The sequence below is a fragment of the Apaloderma vittatum genome, unplaced genomic scaffold (assembly GCF_000703405.1).
Source record: "Apaloderma vittatum isolate BGI_N311 unplaced genomic scaffold, ASM70340v1 scaffold8302, whole genome shotgun sequence".
In the NCBI taxonomy this organism is placed as follows: domain Eukaryota; kingdom Metazoa; phylum Chordata; class Aves; order Trogoniformes; family Trogonidae; genus Apaloderma; species Apaloderma vittatum.
Window position 1 is genome coordinate 43,678 of NW_009701836.1, and position 15,259 is coordinate 58,936.

Sequence of the window (15,259 nt, forward strand, 5' to 3'; positions counted from 1 at the left end):
ATTCACTCCATCACTCCATGTACCCCCTCTCCCTCCATTTTATTTTTTTAATTTTGTTTTAATGTGATGTATATCTTCAACTAACTAGACCAACTTAATTACTGACAGAGATTCCCTATATTTTATGAAAATTCCAGGCTTCATCTTGCTAAAAGTTACACTGTATTGGCTCAAAATAATTCATTTCTGTATCTTAAACAGCAAGCATTCTTTTTTTTTTTTTTTTTTTTTTTAAAACGCAAGCTTTTTTTTTTTTTTTTTTTTTTTTTTTTTTGCCACAAATTGCACAAAATAGTTCACTAAGATCATGAATTTTGCTGGGAAAAGTTGGGCTACAGATGTGCTCTGGAACCTTATCATGTGGAAAAACTCAGGGTCCAGCTATATGATCCTCTGTGAGTGCAAGCTATCAACAATTAAAATCAGAATGCCAGTCTCAGGACAATCTAGTGCCCAGAATAAATTCAATAATCATATAAACTTTTTCAAAATACCATGGCAACAGGTCCAAAAGAAACAAAAACCTCAAAGGTCACCTAACATTTTTCATCAGAACTTTAAAAGAAGTTTAATTCCTTGCTCTTGGGGATCAATATGATTTAGTTACTTCAATATCAGAACTAACCCTACTAATCTCTGCCAATCATTCTTCATGTAATAAATATGTAGCCTTGATAGCTCAGTATAGCTAGTAGAAAGTTTTATTTCTTTGATTTTGACCCTTTTTTGTGTTAAGATTGTTGCATTGGCTCATTACTCTTCAAACCATTGAGGCAGGTTATCTTTGACACTCTCAATCAATACATGTTAGCAATGGCTAGGGTGACTTTTGGAAAAAAAATTGCTTCTGACTCTTCCCAGAGTGAAATCCTGTTCTCAGTACCTTTCAGTGCAAATGGGACTTTACCTCTATATTATGGCAACTTAAATTTTTCTAACCATGTTATGTCAGTAAATGATAATACCCCATAAACACAGAATATGAATAGGCCACCTACTAAATGACCCACACACTGAAACATAAACAGGCCATTTAGTAGAAAAATCCTTCAGTGTTTGGCTTTACCCATGTTCCCAAATCTTCAGTCACTGACTTCAAGCTTTCAGATTATGTTTGAACTGTCAGTTTTGACTTGCACAGTGTATTGAACAGTCAAAAAAGGCCTGACAGATCACTTCTTGCACCATGCACTGTCACCAAAAGAACTGTGATTAGGTCCTTTAGCAGGAGAGTCAGGCTTCGTTCCCTCAGAGCATCAAACTTTAAAGCTCAGTAGTCTCCTTAATCCACAAAACACCATTTTACACAATGTTAATTTGGTCATTATAGTCCGTCTTCTTAAGTACTGATGTCTTAACTCGTTCCTCTCAAATGGGAGATAACATAGCATGATGTCAGCTACACGTCTTCCATTATATACTGGTTGTGTAACTGTATTTTGTCAGACTGGTCCTAGTCAGGAACAGGCATATTAATTTTCTTATCAACCCTTTGAAATAACTAATGAGAAAAATTAGTGAAATATAACATGCAAATATTTTTCATACAGAAAGATAAAATCCTAAACATAAATTACCAAAATCTGCATTGCTTTCAAGAGCATGCATCTTTAAATTAGTTAACATTTGTTGGCAACTAATTTATTACAGATTTTAATATGTTACTTGTATCCATATGTTGAATTGTTTAATTCTTATGACCAAGAATTTTTTTATAGTAATTACACTCTTATTTATACTAAACTATTCCACCTATTAGAATACATTTGGTCTAATACCACTGAAATAAACTACAACATGCTGTTGGGAATATAGTAAGATGCAAATGAAATAATTTTTAAACTAAATCAGTTCTAAATAAGACCACTGTAAAAGATACCTTTAAAAACTTAAGATTCCAGTGGCTACTATGCTAGTTACACTATAAACATTTTTAAAGGCAATACACGCTCTGAACTCTGAATTACTCCTTTTATTAGGTGGAGATACTGAACTGCTTCAGTGGCAAATAGCCTAGCAAAATAGGGCAAATCTGTCTAGAAGTCAATAGGAAGCAGAGCAGTAAAAGATACCCTTAAGCAATTTTACATTTAAGAGTAACCTACTTATGACAGGATACATTAATTTCAATAGCAATAAAAACAGACAAGACCATCTATCCTAATAATGCATTGGTTTAAAACTACTGATTACAGAGAGAACTTCAGTGATTTTGAAATACTACCAGTGTCATGAATTACAGATTGAAACCTCATATAATCAGGGATTATGTGTCTTTAATTTTTCATTGACCAAAATCTACAAAAAATGGGAATGTGATAGCTTAATGGCTTCATGCTTAAATCTATGCAGACTGCAAACCAGTTGTGTCCTCTCTTGCCATCTGTTCCTTGATGGTACTTAATGATTATGTCTAGTATTATAACGCACCCTAATTTTAAATATACCATTGTTTGAATGTACTTGTTAAGCACAGTGAAATGCTGAAACAAGCATTTTTTTAAAAAATTCTACACACGTGTACATCTCAAAGGGTAATAAATATTGACTGTTACTTTGTGATTTAGCTTGCAGCAGCACAGTGTTCACTTTTACATATAAATATTGCTTACCTAATAAAAGTTCTGTTTTTTGCAAAGTCCCTTTATTTGGAACGCTGAGGCTCAAACTTGCTCTCTGCCAACTATTTCAATAATTACTGGCAGCAGAATTTTTGGATAGATTTCAAATAATAAAGCAGCATTTCCATTATTTACTATGAGCAAGAAAATAATAAACACGTATAAAATATGTTTCACATAGAAATTTAATACAGCAATGTCAGTTTACTGTGAAAGCTAAAATAAAAACAGGGCCTTCACTGGAGAATAACACGTAATCTCCAATTTGCTTTAAAAATGTGAAGAAACACCAGCCAAAGCAGTAGACTGAGGCCATGAAGTTATCAGAAGCATCTCTGCATATGGGACAAAAGGAGCAGTGGCTCTCACCAGCGTACTGTTTGATCAGTTTTAAAACCATCAGTGTAATAAAATGGGCAGTCTGCAGGAATTACAGCATCAATGAACGGGGCAGATTCTGAAGTACAATAGTGTCAGTATCTGAACCTCAGGATTATGCACATTCTAGAAATATTGGTATGAGATGGCACACTTCAAACTCCCCTTGCAGCTAATCACTATGACCAATTTCTGCTGCCAAAGAGTATTTCCATACTAAATCTATAAAAAAGCTTAAAAAAAAAATCTTAACTCCTTTTCCATACCTCTGGGCACACGTTCATCAGGATTTCTGTGTCAATAGAAATGGATTTAAATAGATGACTTCCCTAAAGAATGACTACCCATCGTTGAAGAGTGCAGAGAACTAACTCAGCACATTCTTATCCGAAAAACAGCAGGCAATAAAATCCTTCCACCTCTTGAAGAGCATCATGCAAGACTTGCAAGCCCAGAGGCTACAATGAATACGTAGATGATATCGAATGACGAGACAACCCGGCGGTATTACAATTAGAGAGCTGCAGAAGGGATGTATATTCTAGAGTTGCTCGAGTGTTCACTTGTAAATCCTGCTTAGTCAGTGTATCCTTGTGTTCTTACACAGGATCCAGTAAAGGGATGCTCTAATCCTAACTTGCAATAAGCAGGAAAATGTTGTGTTTTATATCAACCATAATTTAAGGACATTTTTAATTTATCTTAATTTAAGGACATTTTGCTAACTCTGCACTTTCCAAAGATGGGCTATATGTGTCAACAGTTTGACAGCTGTATCAAAGGTTTTTTGCCTCATTCTAATGCGAATTTTAGGAAGCAGGTCTAAAATCAAAAGCCTTTTGGCCCTTGCACAAAACCCAATTTCCTGGGATTATGTCCAGCATTGTAAACTATCAGGAGGCTGAAGCCCTACACCTACCTTAAAAAAATCATGGCTTCCAACAAATTGACTGAGCATATGCAGACAGCTTTCCTACTCCCCGCATTCGCTCTGCAGTGTCTGACCAGGCTGAACTACTCACAGGGTAGCTGCACAGTGCCTAAGCTCTCTTGTCTGCTCTCACAGCAGAGGAGCTGCCTAATTACTCATGGTTGAAGTGTGCTAGAATAGCTGGATCTGAAGCAGTGCCACAAGCTTTTGTGCCAAGTAACCCTGCCTCTCTTTTCTCCATCAATATGAACCTGCAGCACCTTGTGACCTCAGGGCTGCTCTAACCAATCGTTCTGCTGGGTGGTCCCACTGGTACTTCATATTATTTGCATGAAGAGACATCCCCTCACACCTGTACACTCCCAGGTTCATACGTGAATGTGCAGACAAAATCACAGTATACTCAAGAGGTCTGGTGGCTAATTTTTAATTTCTCCCTCATAACGTTTTAAAAAAGCTGAGTCCAGAACGGCTCAGATTTATTTTTTGTCCTTTCTCTTTTCCTTAACAGTAATAAGATACATGCAGGTAAGCAAAATGTAGGTCAAAATAAGAGGAAATAAAACAGTTCACCTGTTAGTTACTAAGTACACACCTGTACTTTCAAGACTACAGAGCGACAGCTGTCTTCATCATGACATAATATAAAACAACTTCACTACTATTGTCCCAACTTGACTAACAGATGTAATCTTTTCCTAACAAACTACAAGGTATATGTCCAAAAAAAAAAAAAATAAAGAAAAAAGCTTTCTGCCAAAGATTGAAAACAGTGAATCACTACTCACTGCACTGAGTAACCTGGATCAGCTCTCTGCAACAAATCAATGAGAATGCAGAGCCACCTCTGCTCCACAGCTAGCAAAAGGGATGCTGGCTTCCACCAAATTAAAAAATTTCACTGATGGAAAAGAAAATCTATAGGATTCAGAGCATCACAGAACACTGTCACATGAAATAAACATTCCTGGGTATTAAATAACTGAGAATTCCTAGAAGAAATAACTTGACAAACAAAACTTTTTTTGAGCAAACAGATGGGAACCAGAAAGTCTGACAAACATACTTTACTACTCCAACAAATCTAATTATCTTACAAGGGCCATCTTGTTGGGGTTTTAATTTGCTTCCTTGTTTTTGGTTGTTGTTTTGGGGGGTTTTAATTGCAAAAGGCCTAGTAACAAATATTGCTTAAAAAAGTTAGAATTAGACTGCTGTAGTACTTGCACTATACTACTTTCCAGATTAAACTTAAAACAAAAAGGCAGCACAGAATGCAAGACCATACAGTTCAGAAAGGACAAGCAGGAAAGAAGATGGACATACCACAGAAACAAAGTACTGAGGATAATAAATACTGAAGTTTTGCTTTCTAATTTTTCCTATCAGGCTCAACGCTTTTTACTTATGAAGCAAGTTCAAATTTTAAGATCTATTCAGTCCAATACGAATTAATAAGAGTAAGTGAAAGCTATGTGGCTTTGTGATTAACACCTCAATGTAACTGACCATTAAAACACTGCAAGCATTTACATCCTCAATCATTTTGTGACAACAGTAAGATTAGCCTTAATCACAAGATGAAGCATGACTTGATACCAAACATCAGAGGGGATTAAAGTGAGAATTTTTTTTATTATCTACCTTGTAAAGGACATTCTGCAAACATTCAAGTAGTTGTTTGGAAGAAATATCAGAAAAAGTTAAAAAACTAATAGAATATAGCCAGAAAGTTGCCATCACAGATAAGAAGTAGCAAATAGTACGGAAGGGAAGCAAATAACCACTTACTGCCACTAGTGCACAACATTTGTGGAGCTAACATGCTTTCTAAGATATTTAAATTACTAATGTAAGGGAAAATAACCTGTATTTATAAGCAATACACATTGATGCAGTCTTCTTTCTTTAAGCTTAATCTTAAGGGATTTTTAAGTTTGTACATACAAGTTTTTCTCTTCTACCCTAACCAACTTCCAACACCACAGCAGTGGTGTACTTGGCTTTATTTGACAGTCATAGCGGTACCAAAACAATTTCTCCTTCGGAAGACTTGGAAAAATGTTCACTCATTTTATTCTTTACTTTAAACCTTGCTGAAGCTATAAATTCTCAAAAATACTTAGTACTTCAGATTTAAAGTAGCCTGACCATGGGTAAACATCTCAGCACACTGAGTTTTAAAAACACAGAAAATACTGATGTGAGATTAGCCTACTGAGATTACATCAAAGCTATGTGAATATTGCCGTTTCAGTGATTAAAAAGATCTTAAGTTGTAAATGGTGCCACACCGATTTCCATTAAATACTTTTGTTTAGAACACTATAACTCTAGAATTCCCTTTCTTATGAAGTACAGTAAACCTTCTATAAACAAATTAATAACAATAAAACACTTCAACTTTTTCTGTATCTATTTTTAGACTATGAAGCGACTGATCTGAGCCTGTTGTAAAGAGTATTCCAGAGAATAAGATAAATTCAAATGCAAGGCTTCTGTATATAAGGGGATTGCAAAAGGAAATAAGTTAACATTTCTTGTAAAAAGAAATTATTCACACAAGTAACTTCATCGCTTTATCACACTAACTGCAACGTGTTGCAAATTTTGCATGTACATCAATACCTGTACAATCCCCTACTGACTTCCCATTCGGTTCCCATGTGTTGCCTGATCTAGTCGAGAGGTGGCGTCCCTGGCAGCAGGGAGGCTGGATTAAAATGATCTCTAAGGTCCCTTCCAGCTTAGACCATTCTGTGATCTATGACTTAGACATAGAGCAGCACATAAAGGACCTCACCCCTGTTAACTACCCAAAGCTACAAGATAAGCATACATATATATAAGGGCCTGTAAAACAAGTGCACTCTTTTAATCTTAAAACGTTCATATTAACATTCTTGCTAAAATGCAAGCCAGTGCTGTAGGTATGGCATCTGCCTACATTGTATCATACATCAACTAATATCTCTATATTATCTTTGTCTGTCATACACAATACTCTAGATGTACAGTAAGTACATTCCCAAGCTCCCAGGAAATTACACCAGACATTTTTTGCTCAAGGGCTTATTTAAGAAAAATAAAGACAAAAACTAGAGCAAATACCTCCCTGCAGCTTAAAACAGTATAAAATTCTGTAATAAACCTAAATGGACTCTATCTCCTATCACTAAAAGAAAGGAGGTGAGTTTTTGAGTATATCTAAATATGCAACACAGACGCAAAGATTCACTCAACAGCCAGGAATGTAATAGAAGTTGCCTCTGAGTTAATCCCTTACTATTTCCCAACCCCAAAATACAACACAAGATAATTTTTTCCTCAGAGTAAGTCAATGGGAAAGTACATCAACTGAGTTTGGGTCAAGCAGCAGCCTTGCATCAATTCAATGCCTCAGCATCAATTAGCCCAACGAAATACAGGGGTGGAATACTTTGCAAATACTGCTTAATAACAGCTGCCTAAGGTGCCATGCCCCTCTGGAGCATCTTAAGGCATAAATACAGAACCCTTTAAAACAAAGCAAACAAACAGAGTCCCACAAAGCTATTAGCAAATAATCTCTGACCAGTGAGGTCATGTGCTCTAACAAAGCAGCATTTCAAAAAAATGTCTTGAGCTCTAAATAGTTACTACATAGGGAAAAGTGGTACAGCATGAAACACAAGGAAGGCAACAAATTGGTATTCTGTTTAGAGGAAATGCAAGAGAAACCAAAAATAAGAGGACCATAGGAAAGAATACAAAGTTAAAAAGCCCCTTCTTAGCAGAAGACACAAATGAGGGAAATCTAGAAGTAAGCTTCCAAAATTTAGAACAGAATTAAGACATGCTTGATTTAGCAACCAATTTGTCAGTTACCTAGATTAGTTTTTAAGAGAAAGATCAGAGCACAGCAATACTTGGCAAAGTTTTGTGGTGCACAGATCCCCAAAGCAGCTATGAAACCTGAAGAAATACAGCCTTGCCAGTGAAAGACACAAGTTGATCAGTCCAGGTAAGACATTTGCAGCTAACCTAAAACTCTGGAATTGCTGCTGCTGTACTACCAAGAAATACAGTATCGTAGGGCGGCTCAAAGGCATCTCAGCCACCTGGACAAACTGACCTTTCTGGTATAAAAAAAAGTAGAGCAAAACAGGATGTATATTGCCTTTCCTTACAACACAGGGAGCCAGGATGGTATCACAGAAGTAGAGGCAGGTAAAGAGCTAAGTCAGTTCTGCAAACAGAAAAATTACATCCTGCCGTAACCAGAAAGCTCATCTAGCCTCAACATTGGGTGCTGCTAAGCGCATATAATGCTCAGATGAGCCACTTGGCCATCACCACTAAAAGAAGCAACACGGCCACTACTGCGAAACCAGATGTCTTCCTCGGCTCAAAGTTACACTCATGGCATTCCCCACACAGTCCTGTGACTTCAGCTAACGCCAGCTCTGCCTCGTGTAAGGGCAGCTCTATTCAGTAGTGCTGCACTGAGCTCTGTGGCTCTATCTCTTCTGTTACCTCACTCCGCACCTCTGCCCTGTAGTCTTCGGTGTAGCACACGTATCTCTACACATAAAACAACCTTAACTGAGCCAGGTCATCAAAGAAGACAGCTTGTCAGACACTTCAACCTACCCTTCCTGGCAACGAAAGACATAATGCCTAGAAAGCTACTAGTAAGGTTATGTCATTATTTTCATTATTTTTATAGCGCGCTTTGAAACAGCATGTAGAACGTGAAATGCAAAATACTCTGAAAATAAAACTAAAGCCATAGTGAATAAATGTTGTTTCCGGCTAGATTTTCAATGCTGAAACAAGTTATTTTGATTTTACATCTTTTAACAAAGATTGCTACTTATGAAACACGTAGATGGTCTTAAAAAACATTTCTTAATACAAGCAGAGGTGCTGTTAACTCGCTGTTTATTCCCTGGCCCCAGCTACTAGCCTAGACTAGGGATAAGTAGCACACTATCAAAAGAAATAAGGAGTCAGAAAGATATTTAAGATAGCCCATAAAGAAGTGACCAAAGAAGTGAACATATACATGCAAAGGAAGATTAGATTATTTACTTCCTAATCTTCAAAATAGAGAAGTTAACCACAGCATAGTTTACTGCATGGAAATAGAGTAGACAGTACGAAGCATAGCGGACATCAACTGTAGGAAAGGGTACAAAAGCCACAAAAGCATCAAAAAACTAGTAAAAGAGACATACAGATAAAACACTTCAAGCGTTCCACACTGAACCCACATTTTTTTCCCCTTTAGCTGTTAAAAACCCAAGAAGTACAGGTTTCAGCCTACGACCACCTCATCTGTCCAATTCAAAGCTCACTGTAGGCAGATGCTCATGTCTAAAATTTATCATCATTACACTATAAGAATTATTTTTTCCTTTTTTGCAGTCAAAAAGTTTTAATTTCGAGAATCTTGACTGTGGTGCATGTTCTGCTGGACCATTTATTGAAGAATTTGCTTCTTTACAAAAAATCTAAGTTAAAAATTTATCTTTCCTTCAGAAAAATCTAGGCCCTGCAGCTGCAGAACCAGTTTTAAGAGCAACAACTTTGATAAACTACTAGAGTCGCATCTACCTTGCATCTGACAGCACGTCTGAAAAGCGTGAATCAAATCTGTTCACTTCAAGAAAGGGAGAAAGATGCAGCCTTATATTATCAACCTTTTGGTAAAATATCTGCTCATATTTTTACTGCCAAACCCACCAATTTCATTTTCCTCAAAACTTTTTTCCATTTCCTCCCCCAGCCACAATCTGCCTGAAGCTGCTTCTTGTTATTTGGTCTTCTTCACAAGAAAGAGTTAATTGGATTGGAGCATGTGTTCCTGTACTCTTTCACAGAGTCAGGCAGCTGGCTCAAGCACTAGAGATGGAGTCCAGTTTTCAGGGAAAGATATAGGCAAGCCAGAAGTATGGGCTGGCAAGCTCAACTGTTTGGAAAAAAAAAGGCATACAACTAAAGACTAAGAGCTCAGAAAAGGAGTCAATGAAGCCATCTACACATTCTAGGCACACACCACCAGAGTGCTGGAAAGAAACAGTCAGCCTGTCCACCTGGAAAATTTGCTGGCCTGCATGTGGATCCAGGCAGTGAAAAACAGTGGGAGAACAGCAAAAGGGAAAGAAACAGAAGAACAATAAAAACCTTCATCTTTGGAAGTACTTTTCAGTATGTCTGGATGCAACAACTGATACAGAGAGCATCAGTTAATGTATTCAATCAAGAAAAAAGTTACAAATGGAACACTATGATGGAAGAGGACAGGCTTTCCAGATAGTGGATTAAATTAATTCAGCTTCAGAGTTTGGTTCTATACATTACAGATTCCCCATACAGTATTTATCGAACTGCTACTTCAAAATAGATCTATTCCCACAAATACAAAGCATAGTTAAATAAAACCATTAAAACTAAAATACAGCTTCAAGTCTTGGTTACTTGACCAAGTATTAATGGTGGTATTAAATACAATGGAAGTCCCTCAGAATTACTTGCAGTTGTCTATTTTTATTCAAAGGAATTAGTAAGGCACCTGTCAGTTTGGAAACCATCGTTCATACAAGACTTTAAGCACTTCTTAAACAATCCTACTGGAATTTAATTAACAAATATCAGAGAACAAGACCTAAATGAAATGAAAATAAAAAACACTTAGAAAATGAGCACTTCTGTAAGAATACCTTGAGTTATTTGCATCAGAAGATCATATAAACAGTAGAATATTGAGACAAAAAAAAATGAGGTGTTGTTAGGTTCTGGAAAAGTATCTCCAGACAGCTAAGTATTGTTTTACTGTAACTGCACCTAGACGTGCAACAAGTGATTAATCCGTTCAATTTTACCATTTCATTTATTTTAGTAGTATACACAACATATTTTGCACAAGTATATGAGCACTTTATAATGTCAGAAGTATTACGATATAGAGGCATAGTAAAGGTACAAAGTATTTGTGGTACGTTTCTCCACCTTCCTGTCATGGCAGAACACCATTGCAGTGATCTCTTGCATTCTGATTTATGTCCAAGAAGCATGACCCCTTTTTGTATCAAAGAACACAAAGATAAAGGCTCAGATTTAGAAAAACAGATGGGTTTCTATCCAGAGGTATCAGATACTGACTGATCCCAGCAGAAGGTACGTAACTGAATACTTTTGAAGAACTGGACCTAAATTTAAACAGGAAACGAGAGACATTCTCTCAAGTTAGGAACTAATATTGTAACACTGGACCCCCTTTAATTAAAACTAAACTAAAATTAAAACAATAATAATAAAATTGCCCTGTAGCATCTCCAGCAAAGGAAGAGCTCTTCAGACATAATTGGACACTGAGTGGAATTTCTGTCATTTTCACATGTACTAAAACATCAAAAAAGTCAAAAGCAAATACATACAAGGAATGTAATGAACTATTCTGAGGTACTAATAAACTTGATGCTGATAAGTATCTCAGTACCACTATCCTGCAACTGCTCCAATGTTGATATCTATTTCTTCCGTCTGAATCATTAAAACTGTTGAAAATAAATTTGATCTAGACAAGCACAAGGAGAAACAAACGCCACACTAACAAACTCTCGCTTGTAGCTGACAGAGAGCCCGATTAACTCTTCTTTTAAACAAACAAAACCCCTTCCCTAAGTAACAAAGCCACTTTTTGATTGTGTAACTGTTTACAAACTATGACTAATCCAGCATTAACACTCACTTTTACGGTCACAGAATGTGTTGGGTTTTTTTCAACATTTGGCAAAAATAAAGAAAGCATTAAACTACATATAAAGCAGGATCACAGCACCTCTAAAAGCAAGAACGAGTGGAGGCTGTTAACGCCCTTTAAGGCATCAAACGCTGCAATGGCTTTCCAGCCACAGGAACAAACCTGCACCACCACCACATCACAAAGTCCTTAGCTGACACGCACTACCTGTATTCTCCCACCAGAACATTAACAGCCTCAAATAACTCAGAGTAGTATAAATAGCAAGCACCATATAACACACTCACATAAAAAAACAAACAACTTCTAGCAGCGCTTTCCACATATTTCTACGAATGGCACTCCTGGTGATTTTCACAAGAACGTTCCTCTATAGTTTCTAAGAGTGCCATACCACCTAACCATGGATATGTAGTTCTCCTGCGAAGCAAGTCTTTGAGAGTTTTAAAACAGATCAAAGAAACAAAAATTGTGGAGGAAAATATTTTGATTTTGAGGTCACATGATACACATTTTTCCGCCACATTTCCTCAACATATAATAGTTAAGACTGAAAGAAAAAAAAAGAATGGAAAATGCTGAAAATACATTGCACTGATGATTGGTTAGAGCTGTACCTTTGAAATGTTTTTGCAAATGAAGACAAACGTTTAACAGGTGGACATTCAAAGTGAATAGGACTAAAGTTAACATAGGTTTCCACAGTGATTTCACCAGAGACTGAATCTGTCTGCAAAATATGAAACACTTTTTCCCCTTCTTTCAACCCTGGAAAAAATCCCTAAACAAACTAACCCTCCCACATACACACACCATAAGAATAATACAGTTCTGGCAGCTTCAATTCTAGACAGTAATCAATTGTAATACATTTCAGTCCCCAAAAAATTTATTTAAAATACACCTTCCAGCACAGTCATATATTTGTAAAATGAAATTCATTTGTAGAACAGTCCTTTTACATGCACTTTTAGTTTGAGGTAGTTTTTAATTGTTCTGAATACCAAACTGTTTTAAATTTACATCTACCATGTGTTTTTGGGGTTTTTTTTTAATAATGTAACACAACTCCTAAGTAAACAACAGCAATCAGAGTCAAGTATGCATAAAGTCAAAGCCAAATTCAACGCACTGTGCCTGAATCATAGGTATGTTCCCTCTTGGCAGCTTTCCATTTTACATATATGTATCCCACATATGTATCCGATATCAATACTCTTAGTATTTAAAAACAACTACTGATAAAGTTTAATTTCAAGACCATATTCTTCAAAAATCACCTTGTTCCAATGCTATATTTGCCTTTCAGTTGTCAAACATTTTTATCAAATAAATGCTCTACATGTTAAACGCATAGTCCCAACTGACAAGCTACTTAACTTTTTGTGTAGTCCAAGAAAAATATATAAATAAATTGTAAAATAAAAATAATATGCTTCAGTGAATGCATCACTTTAAATTTTTATTAAAGTATGCCAGAAACAAATTCAAGATTTCCTACAAAAAGTTCGATTCCATCAAGCTTTTCATGTTCCTCAATACTACAGAAGTAAATACTTGGAATTTTAGTTGCAGGTGACCATGAGAACATTGGTTTCAAAAGAATGTGAATTCAACTTAAATGTTGCATTGTGTAGATCTTTTTACATAGATTAGTTATACAAGCTGAATAGCAACAGCAAAAACTTTTAAAATAGTAAATATGAATAAAAACTATAAACAGTCATGGAGCAGTGTTCCTGAGGAACAGCTGTCAACAAAAGCTGCTCCTGCACTGATGTACCTATCCAGCCAAAAGCCTACATTTTTTCATACTCACACAAACAAAAATGTGTTTCTCTGTAAAGATTTAAAATAAAAAAAAAAAAAAAGTATGGAGAAATTTTTTCCACTACTAACATTTTTATGATCATATCACTAGACACTTGACAAAAGTGTTACTCCCCAGCGTTACAGTAGTGGGCAACATTCCAGTCAAAACTATGATTACCAGAATGTCACTATAAAGAAATCTTTCTGGCAATCAGAGTTTTCAATAAACAGTTTATAAAACCATGCAAAAATGTCTCTTCTGTGGTGTAGAGCCAGAAAACATTCTATACTCTCAAATAAAATATCAGCTTTACTGCACAACTATCTAATTCAGAACTGTTAAAAATAAAGCAGAAGGAGCTAAAGGACAGTTCATTTGCTCAGTAAACAACATTATGTGACTTGCATACAATCCTTAAGTTTTATTTATGTGAGCTAAGATATGCACTAGACTCTTATTAGCCAAGCAAATTTATTCAAAATTTTGTTTATGAGCATAACTTACAGTAGAATGAACCTTTATGATTCTCACTGGAAATCTGGGAAACTATTTAGAGTCATCTAATTTTCCAGTAAGTTCTACATACCGTGATTCTGCCTGTATTACACTATACATCCTGCCAATACATCACTTGGACATTAAACTATAGAGTATCTGCTACGCTCCAAAGTCTCCTCTTAACTGAGTGCATGACTGCTTGAAGTATATAAAAAATAAAGATTTATCAAGGTCGATATTGGTCATGGAAAAGTGTTTTTGTAAAAAAAACAAACAAAACAAAACACACAGGAGAAACAACAGCTAAAAATAAGCCCAAGGCACAATTCGCACACACTTACATTTGCAGCATGACTTCATTCAGAAACACGCCATCCACTAGCACCACATATTCTTCCAGGTTGGTCCCATTTCCTCCAGCTAACGGTCCAAATGTCTTAACCTAAAACATAATGATCACCACTGTGACACTAACTCCACCTTTTTCTCTACCGCTAGGCATCTATCTTCAAACAATGAGCAAATAAATGAATTACGTGTGAGGAAAAATGAATGCTTACCCAGGTGACAAGAGGGCTAGACATGAACTGCTCCAAAAGGGGTGTGAATATTTCGTTCTCCATTTTACAAAAAAATGGTCAACATCAATGTAGCTCCTCTGACGCAAAAAATATGAGAAGTCCTTCACTGTAGCAACTCTATGAAATGCTCCGAGAATTCAGCTGGAGTAAGCAAATCCCATTTTTACCAGGCAACTGGCAACGAGGATTTTTCTTCCCGTTTCACAAAAAAACGCATTTGAAAGTCCATCTACGCCTGCTTCAGCCTTTCCATTGATGTCTCTCCCTTCCTACATACCGAAAGGATAGAAGGAAGGAAGGAAAGAAAAGAGGGAGGCTGCCTAGCTACTGAGATTCTGCATCAGACAAAAAAAAAAAAAAGGAAGGAAAAAATCTGCTTCAGCAGTGGCAGCTCCTCAGAAAGGAAGGAGAAATTCCAGTAAAACTCTGCAAGCTCATCCTGTCCCTTCCCCACAAAAAAGAAAATCACAAAAAAAAACCCCCACAAAAAGACCCAAAACCCAGGCGAGAGGAGGCAAAGAGGGGCAGACTCCCCCACCCCCACTCACAGCAAAGCCCCCCAGGCTGCTTCTGCACACAAGAGAATCCTTCTGTTCCCCTCCCCGCCTCCCGCAATGGCACAGGCAGCCCGCAGAGACACCCAGCCCCCGGTAGGGCTGAAAGGCTGTATTGAATCAGTTCCCTTTTCTA

General features: G+C 36.6%; 1 protein-coding gene across 1 annotated transcript in view; it reads right to left on the bottom strand.

The window, feature by feature from the left end:
* The window catches only part of CCDC88A (coiled-coil domain containing 88A), a gene marked incomplete at its 3' end in the record, with an annotated part of 56,118 nt that extends 41,507 nt beyond the window's left edge, over positions 1-14,611 (bottom strand). The window contains exons 1-2 of the mRNA XM_009879303.1: positions 14,549-14,611; positions 14,330-14,430 (exon numbers count right to left, since the gene is read on the bottom strand). Coding sequence (XP_009877605.1) covers positions 14,330-14,430; positions 14,549-14,611 — 164 coding nt within the window. The remainder of the gene's footprint in view (positions 1-14,329; positions 14,431-14,548) is intronic.
* Between the last annotated feature and the right edge of the window lie 648 nt (positions 14,612-15,259).